Source organism: Wyeomyia smithii, chromosome 1, assembly GCF_029784165.1.
Source record: "Wyeomyia smithii strain HCP4-BCI-WySm-NY-G18 chromosome 1, ASM2978416v1, whole genome shotgun sequence".
Classification (NCBI taxonomy): Eukaryota; Metazoa; Arthropoda; class Insecta; order Diptera; family Culicidae; genus Wyeomyia; species Wyeomyia smithii.
In genome coordinates, this window is record NC_073694.1 from 29,551,863 (window position 1) to 29,561,405 (window position 9,543).

The window sequence follows — 9,543 nt, forward strand, 5'->3', positions numbered from 1 at the left end:
CATAATGTCGGTCTCGGTCCTGTCGTTGAACCGGAATTGCTCGCACGTTGCTTTTAGATAAGCCCGTTGCAATTCAAAGTAGGGTTAGTCCGATCAATGCATATTACGTTTAATTCAATGAGTAGGCAACGTTTACCTGTCCAAGAAAGACGTTTTCCTTTGTATACTCGCGGGTATTTGGGATTGGTGATATACTAATATTTAAACACTTATACTAGAGTGCCAATGAGATGTATGAAAAAACGACCTTCGAATATCGTTTAGCGGTAGGGCTCAAAAGTTTCGTCTTCTCGAATAGAGTCCCCATGCCAAATTTCAGTTCGATCGGACGTCGGGAGCACGTGCCTCATAGCGGACAAAGTTTCAACTTTTTGACCGATGAAAATAATGCACAGGTTGAATGAAATTGTCGTTATCGATTTTTTTTTATGCCAAATGTCTCAGAAATGCATGAAACGTCGAGATCTGGTGTTAACTCGAAAAAAAATTTTTACAAAAAAGTCGAGTTTCTGGGACTTAGAAAATTTTTAAGCTGGGAGACTTGAAACTTTGACCGCATTAAGCCACGTGTTCCCGATGTTCGATCGAGTTGAAATTTGGCATGGGGACTCTAGTCGACAAGGCGAAAGTTTTGAGCCCTACCGCTAAACGAAATTCGAAATTTGATTTTTTTTATATATGTCTCCCAGATGGTCTCGAGGTACGGTGCTGACCTAACAAGCCAGTCGTCGTGGGTTCGAGTCTCGGCTAGGAAGAGACTGTTAATGTCAGTAGGATCGTAGCACTAGCCCCGCAATTGTCCTGTACACTAAACAGTCGGCTGCGAAGTTTGTGTATAAAAAAAGCTCACAAATTTTCTAAGACCCAGAAAGTTGATTTTTACAAAAAAAAAATTTTCGAGTTAACACCAACTCTAGACGTTTCATCCATTTCTAAGACATATGGCATAAAAAAAAATTCGGTATCGACAATTTCATGTATCACTACCTGTGCACTCTGTGCTTATACAATTCGGGAGGTAGATGGTTTTCGCTAGCACCTCTCTCAAAGATTCACGGTGTTTGAAAAGAAAGATACTCATCGTTCGTCTCCGTAATGAGTTAACTTCGCGCACAACATTGTTCGATTCCGTCTCTTACCACGGTGACACTACCCTTCCTTTCCATCGTAGTCGTGGAGATGCGGAGGTGAACTCGGTCCAACAACAGCGACCGTTACAATCGCTTTTTACCCTAACGACCCTCAGGACGTAGCCGACGTCGTAATCGATTCGCACAATGAGGCAGCTACTGAATGATTGTAAATTGAGGATGGATAACTAATCTCTAGTAGCCATATACGTGGTTTATTGTGCTATCTACTAGGGTGACGATGCCTGTGTGGAAAAAAGTTCATTATCGATTTTCAAAAACGAATCATGTACTGTTTATTTATTGGCCCAAAATTGCAAAATTTCAGCTCAATCGGACATTATCTAGGAGTGCCTTAAAGCGCTCTAAGTGGTGATTTTTGGACCCTCGAAAATCCTCTATGGATACATTAAATTGAAAAAATCGAAACTTTTTTCGAAGCCGAATGAATTAAAAAATGCATGAAACGTCGAGATCTGGTGTTATCTCGATAAAAAATTCTGGAACTTCGCCGTTTTTTGGACAACCTGACTTTTAAATGACTCACAACTCGCTCCAAACCGCATACGAATTATTGTAATGTTTATTAGGCATTCCGCACTTGATTTTCATTAGGGTGGTGCATTTATGTTTTACTAGAGTTGTTCAAAAACTATTAGAATGAAATTCATTGCTATTGAATAGAAAGAGCAAACTAGGAAATTTAACTCTTCAACGCTCCGTTACTCGTGTTATGACTACCAATATGATGGCAATATCTATATTCTACATCTTTGGTTCCAATAAAATTGTTTCCAATAAAAATCTTCTTTGAGAACTTTGCAGACATTTCACTTGATTTTCAGCTCGTAAAATATTTACCTTTGTGAACCAACCAATTTCACAGAGACTATACCAAAACTTGTTAGCAAGTAGTAGAAAATAAATGAGTAATTCTCAGTTCGATTGCTTTTTTCTATTAAATGCCAGAACATTTTTTTTGAACCACCTTACAGAAATATAATGTAGTAGAATCGACGTTTTATGTAATTTTCAGTGTTTGGGCATTACGTTTTTTTCGATTTTCCCAAGGTACATGAACTCCCCCCCACCTGGTAGATTTGAGCGCTTTGAGGCACCCCTAAAGCATGTCCGATTGAACTGAAATTTTGCACAGGTCAATGAAAAAATTGCATTTTGGGTCAGTAACAAAATGTACACGGTCTGTTTTTGAAATTTGACAGGACGCTTCCACCCAAGTTTCTATAAAAATGAAATTCTATAATATTTTCGATACCTCCATTCAATTTTGTGTCCTTTCAAAATTTTGTTCGAATTTGTCCCGTTGAAATTTTTTTCTAATTCCTTAGGATATTTTGTATACACTTATTCACTATATTTCATTCTACCTTTTTCTGGGCTACTGACAGTTTTACGTTCGTTCAGATGTTGATAAACTGGATATATGTATCGAAGGTCTCGAATGCTTTTCCCAGTTTTCAGACCAGACTGCGGAAAGAACCGGTTCGAAATCTGGATATAAATTTCCGTTTTGAAATCAATCACTTATTCAATATTCCAACATTCAGTAACATCTGTAACTATTGGCAATATTAGGGTTGAAATTAAATTATGTTTTTAAAGCATTTGACACCTTAGGTTATTATAGTTCGGACTACTTTTTGTTTGTATTTAAAGTTATATACAACGCATATGGCAAAGTGTATTTTAATGCATACATATTCACAGAACCACATCGATGCCCTATTCCGCCGGCGCCAGGATGACGACGGCGACATCGCAAAAGGTAGCAAAGAGAATGGAAACACGAATGAAATAACGGTCACCTTGGGAAAGGAAGACGATGAATCGGAGTCCGAGTCGGATGACGAGGCCCCACCCGGAGGTTTGGTGGGACTGATTGCCAGCTTGAGTGGTGGAGAGGAAGGTTCAGATGTTGGAGCATTGGTTGGAGCGCTGTCGGCCGCCATCACCAACATATTTGGGGTGAGACTCGCTTTTGGTAGATTTTAATCCTATAGCAAAATTTTTAGCATTTTCTAATTCTTCCAACAGCCCGACGGTTTAGATGTCCCAGGGCTACTAGGAACCGGAACCGGATTGATTGCTGGTCTACTAGGGGTTCGTGTTTGTCATGAGAAAAGATTCCATCAATTTATAAAATATTTCCTTAATTTTTACAACAGGGCGACGAAAACTTCGGCAAGGTACTGGGAGGCTACGTAGGTATTGCCGTTGAAGGACTCTCCGGCGGAGGCGCTGTAAGCATTCCTTCTGCGAGTTGAAAATGTAGTCGAACAATAGAAACAGCTCAACTAGAAGCAGCGTGAACACAGTGATTTTTTCTTGCTCTTCAACTTTCACTTTCAGGACAACAATGGGGCATTTTTCGGCAATTTCCTTGGTGCGGTGATCGCCGCCTTGAGCTCGGTAAGTTCATACTTCCCAAGCAATTGCCAAACCGTTTCGCACATTTGCAAATACCCACCATGGCCATCGCCTACATCGCTTGCTTGCTCAAATTAAGCGTCTATTTTCGATGTAAATGTTAGTTGTTTCGATCAAAGCCACTGGATCTCGAAAGATCAGATTAACCTGATTGACTGCGCACTGCGAATTAAAGTGTACACAATTTTTGATCAAATGTTGAAAGCAAGTTATTGTTTTGTCTCTAAACTCAGCATCACTGTCAGCATCCCTTTGTTTTCAAATCTAACTTGTCAGTTGGCTAAATTACCAACTAACCTGGGGTCAACCGTGGAACCACAGTTAGTCAGTCAGCAACCTGCAAACCAGCCCCGGTGTGCTCGATTGAGGCAATAGGGCAGTAGTGAAATTCAATACCCATAAAAAAAAACCTGCCACGTTGCTACGCGCACGAGCTTTTGCAGATCGGTGCGTGGTTTCTCTCCGCTTCGGTGAATTGGCAAATGCAATTGCACTGCAACAGCGAACCACCTTAGTCAGGCAAGCTCGAATATAAAACGTTTGTTTTTCTGCTGGGTCTGTCGGGCAGATTTATGTAAGGTTTGATGCACGAAATGCTTACTGACCAGCAGTGTGGGAGATTCCATCTTGGCGGGCGGCATAAATTAGATCCAGTTATGAGTGATTAGCAAACAATGGCGGCGGGTGATTGGCTGGGTAATGTTTGGGCACTCTAGTCGGTGTTGTAATTCGCAGGACCCGGACGATGAGGATCTTCCACTAAGACCGGAGCTGTTCATCAAAAATTTCTTCAGCGGTTTGCAAGATGCTAAGCGGAAGGGTGATGCTGATGCCGAAGGATGTGGCGATAGTTGCAAGGTTAGTGTGTGAAAGAAATTTGCCCTAAATCACATAACATGACCCGTTTTCCCCCAGGGATCCGACCTGTTTGGTTTCATCGGCAACATCGTGGCTTCGATCGTTGGTGGAGTGACCAGTCTGGTGTTGAATGCCTCGCTCGGTTCGTCCGGTGGTTCCTCGCAGGGTTCGGCTGACGCTTCCGGTGCGTCCTCGGCTGGTAGCAGTGGTGACGGCTGCAAGCATCCGTGTGATGCGACTTTACACTAGCAATCAACCATGTCCAAAAAGCTTACGTCTAAGATTAATAAATGATGCGGTTTTTTTCTCTTAACTAGCCATAAACTGCCTTCTAAGGCTTCAGTGTCAGCGGTTTTGTGTCAGTTCGAAACGGAAAGGAAGAAAAAAGTGAAAGTCAAGGTAATATTTATTTGTTTTCAGCTAGAGATTTTTTTCTGTGTGTGCGCTGCGGTACGGGAAACCGCAAACAAGCAATTTTTTCCGACCGCTGTCCAATAGCTGTAACATGTATCACCTCCGAAAAGAATCCAACAGACCTTCGGATTGAGTAATAACTGGCCGTAAGCCGCAAAATCATTTGACTCGCACATTAACCGTGGGCGGGGGGTCGAGTGGACAGTACGCGAAACGGCAGCTGGTGCTGTGGTGCTAATAGTTCTCACCTTCCTGAATCCAGCTGACAGCACCAGCTACTGACAGACAGTCGATTGGGGCTATTAACTGCTACCGAACGTCGGGAAAGTGCCAAGATCAACAACTTTTATTGAAGCGCTAGAATTCTCTTCGACCAAGTTGATTGAAGCATAATAAAAATAGTATGTTTCTATTTTAGACATAACAACCTGAATTGTATAAACGTAACACATAAGCCGAAGCTGACCCACACTTGCAGAACAGCTGACCACTTCGGTAACAGCTCGGTTTCACTAGTTTGGAAATGAATGAGTTTAACGAACAAAAAAAAAGACCTGTAAAAGCATGTACTTTACTTAAGTAGGTTTTTTTCCTCATGTTCAAATTCAATGTTACATTAGGTTCAGTCCATTAAGACCCGGACAGCCCCGCGGTGAGGTTGAGTGAGTTACGTAAATTATGTCTTTAATAGGCAGCCGGGGGTTTTGGGTTAAACACTTAAATGTATGAAATTATTCGCGGAGACGGGTTGCAAGCTGAAGTTACAATTGTCCTAACCCGTTTGTTAGAGACCTTCCACACTCAAATTATCTACACTTTGATATTGTTTGTTTATGCTTCAACTCGTTTGATTCAATATCCAGATTATTGTTACGCTGAAACAAACAAGTTGGAGGTACATATGCCACCGAGTACTTGGAAAAGGTCAAAACAATGTAAAGAACCATTTAGGCCCTTTGGTCGTTAAGTTTCAATTTCAACCGAGCTGCGCTCGGTTTGTGACCAATGACCGTCGCCGCTTTTTTTTTTGTTCATCTATAACCGTCGCCGCTTGTCCGCCCTCGAGAAGGACAACATTGTGGTTGGGTATAAATCACAACCTGTCGGGCTGTCTAATATTATCAGAATGACTGTTTTTAACGCCTGACTAATTGAGATCCAAACAGTACTCTCGTGTCCTTACAAGTCAATAAAACTTTTATTGGGTGCTCAAATGGGTTGATGAAAATGTCAGAATAGCACCCGCGCGCGGACTGCGGCTTTCGAGAGCTCTCGCAAATTGCGAAAGTTTACGATTGGTCAAGAGACAATAGACTCGTGAAATGTGGTGTCACTTTGCAGGGTGGCTGTTGATGGTTAGTGTATGGACTTTTCTGTACACTAACCAAGACCATTTCTACCTTACCTCTTATGAATTGATTGCAAATTTAACTTTGTTTCTTTGTAGCAGTTTTATTTTAAATCTGAAAACATTGCATCGTAAATCCAAAATCTTGAATTGAAAATTAATAATTGAGAATCATAGAAATCGAAATTCCAAACATCCACAATCCGAATTTATAATCCCATATCTAATAATGTATCTCCAAAATCTCATCTCTAAAATCTAGAATAGTGAATCTAAGAACGGATATCCAATATCTGTGGATTTAAATTCGAAAATCGGAACCTTACAACCCGTTATCCAAAGTACGAATGGTAAAATCCTTGTCTAAAAATTCTAATTCCAAAATCTCAATCCATTTACAATTCCATTAGCATAATCTCAAAAAAAGAAAAATTAAATCATAAAGAAAGAGTTCGAAACCCTTAAGGCCCAGTTACACACACGGCGTAATAACGCCTTCTCCATACAAAATAGAAGGCGTGATCAACATCACGACTTCTATTTTGTAGGGAGAAGGTGTCTTTACGCCGTGTGTGTAACTGGGCCTTAAGATTCTGAATCAATAAATCAATCATTTGATATTCTATTTATAAAATTCCAAATCTCTGATTGAAAATGCGAGATGCAAAATCTCTAAAATCATGTTGAAAAACGTAAAACTTTGCATCTTAACCCAAAAATTTTTCACTTTCTTTTCTTGATGCAAAATTCTTAACGCTAAACCTTGAATAATAAATTCTCATTTCATATAGTGAATCTATTTATCCTACCCCAAATTGCATCATCGAGATCTAAAAACCTTTCTTTAAACTCAACCGTTATATGTAATTTCAATGCAAAAGCCATAAACCTAAAATATCTACAAGAAATCTGGAAAAAAACTGAAACGGAAACAAGCTTCAAAAATAAGGTAATATAGTAAACTCAAACAGGGATGTTGGATTTTATAAAGGTACAGAAATAAAAAAATTTAGTAACAAGAATTACATCAGTTTCAATGATGGGTACAAAATAACAACGATCCAAAAAAGTGTAGCAAAAGCAACGTGACAACATAAAAAAAGGAAAAAATAAATTTATGGGAATATTCAAAGCCGAAAAAATATTCTCAAAACAGAATTATGAGAAAGCCCTAAAATGTGAGCGAAACAAGTTTGAATAAAACATAAATTAAACCAAAAAAATCTATTTGACGAAAAACCCAAAAATAATATTGAATAAATCAAAAGAATTCCAAAAATTGAGAAACAGAAGGATAAATATAATATAACAATATCAATAAATGGCGAGATATGTGAAATCGATAATTGTGCTCTAATAGAAAAAAATCAACAAATATGATTTCCGAAAATTTAAAGTTTTGACCCGAGTGATTGTATAATTAAAATTACTATCTTATATAATATCCATATTTTAAATTAAATACAATATCCATAGTCTCACTCAGGCGAAAAGGGATAAAATCTTGAGAAGCAAAAAAAATCACAGGAGGGTTGTGTGCAAAGCCACGACCGCAAGGATGAAGTAGAATACATTTACAAGTAAGAAACCCGGCTGCTTGCGTGTCAGTCATTTTTTAATTTGTTGTTCAATTCAATATCGGATAAGATACCGATCACATCTTGGCGTTATCACTGACAGTGCGATTAAAGTATTCCTTGTGATAAAATAAACAGTGAAAGGCTGATTTAAAACTCAAAACTAGACGGCTCATGTGTTGTCAAAATGAGTCAACTTTTATTGAATGCATTTACTAGTGCCCGCTATCGCACAGAGACTGCATTCCACTAAAGTGCTTCACTGCATCAGCTGCTATCGATGCTAAACCCGCTGCAACTGCTACGCTATTCGTAGCCATGCCAATGTTTTGGCCGTTACACGCTGGTATTGGTATCCGCTGTCCCTGCATCAACTGGCCCAGCTGCTATCGATGCTAAGATTAGCTGCAACTAGTGCACTATCCATTGCTATGCCACAGCTGTGGCTGCTATCCGCCTGGTATCCACTGCACTGCTACTGCTGCTGCTAAGGAAAGAATGCTGTTGTCGCTGTCTAGAACTATTATGAGCGGCTTCGTTGCTGTTGATTTCTTTTGAAGGGACTTTAACCCAAACGGTCATTCGTCCCTGATGAGCGGCTTCGACTGAAACAGGCTCTTATATAAGGATGAAAAACCTATCGATAGCCATTTCAGTCGATAATTCCCATCCTTACTCTTATACAGACAAATAGCAAATTTAAAATGCCAAGGTCTATGATTTTGTCGACCGTGCTTGGGAAGCAATCATATTAACGACTAATCAGATCAGTCAAATTTCGCGCTTCAACAAGGATTGACCATTCTCAATAATATAGTTGCTTGTCATGATTTGGACTTGATAATTTTTGAATTTTAATTATGCGAAAAATTGATTTTTATGCTGATAATGAAAGCTTTTCGGATGTTGTGCTCTTGACTGAAGGGAAAGATAATTCAGTACGTTCTGAGACACGGAGATGAAGTCAAATATATATATATATACCTGTTTCAAATTTCTTGAAAGTGTAAATTGATTTAAGAGAAAATATTAACTCTTCAATTAGGTTTTTATTTCATCCTGAAAAGGACAATTTGTTGTTTAATTCAATGTTTGATAAGATGCCGATCACATCTTGGCGTTATCACTGACAGTGCGAATAAAGTTTTTCTTGTGATAAAATAAACGTGAAAAGCTGATTTAACACTCAAAACTAGACGGCTCATGTGTTGTCAAAATGAGGCAACTTTTCATTGAATGTATTACTAGTGCCCGCTATCGCACCGAGACTGCATTTCACTAAAATGCCTCACTGCATCAGCTGCTATCGATGCTGATACCTGCTGCAACTGCTACGCTATATACTGGCAGTGCGAATAAAGTATTCCTTGAGGGAAGATAATCACTCAAAAGCTTTTCAGAATGTTCTTTTTTTGGATGCATTTGCTGGTGTGCCTGCAATCGCTCAGAGACAGCATTTCACTAAAATGCCACACTGCATCAGCTGGCCCTGCTTATATTGATGCTGAGACCAACGTCAACCGCTGCGCTATCCCCGTTGCCACAGTAGTGGACGCTTCCGTTGCCATTGGTATCCGCTGTCCTGCATCACCTGGCCCTGCTATCGATGCTGAGACGCGCTCAGCAATCCGTTGCCATAACACAGCTGTGGCCTATATCCGTTGCACTGCTACTGCTGCTGTATCCACTGCACTGCACTGCTACTGCTAAGGGAGGACTGCTGTTGTCGCAGTCTAGAATTATAATGAGCGGCTTCGGGTGAAACAGG

General features: G+C 39.8%; 1 protein-coding gene across 1 annotated transcript; it reads left to right on the top strand.

Moving 5' to 3' along the window:
• Positions 1-2,973: 2,973 nt before the first annotated feature.
• Positions 2,974-4,685, top strand: LOC129716672 (uncharacterized). The gene is made up of 7 exons (XM_055666506.1): positions 2,974-2,983; positions 3,016-3,116; positions 3,186-3,251; positions 3,317-3,391; positions 3,501-3,560; positions 4,314-4,436; positions 4,494-4,685. The coding sequence occupies exons 1-7, from the start codon at positions 2,974-2,976 to the stop codon at positions 4,683-4,685; spliced, it is 627 nt and encodes a 208-aa protein (XP_055522481.1).
• Positions 4,686-9,543: the final 4,858 nt, after the last annotated feature.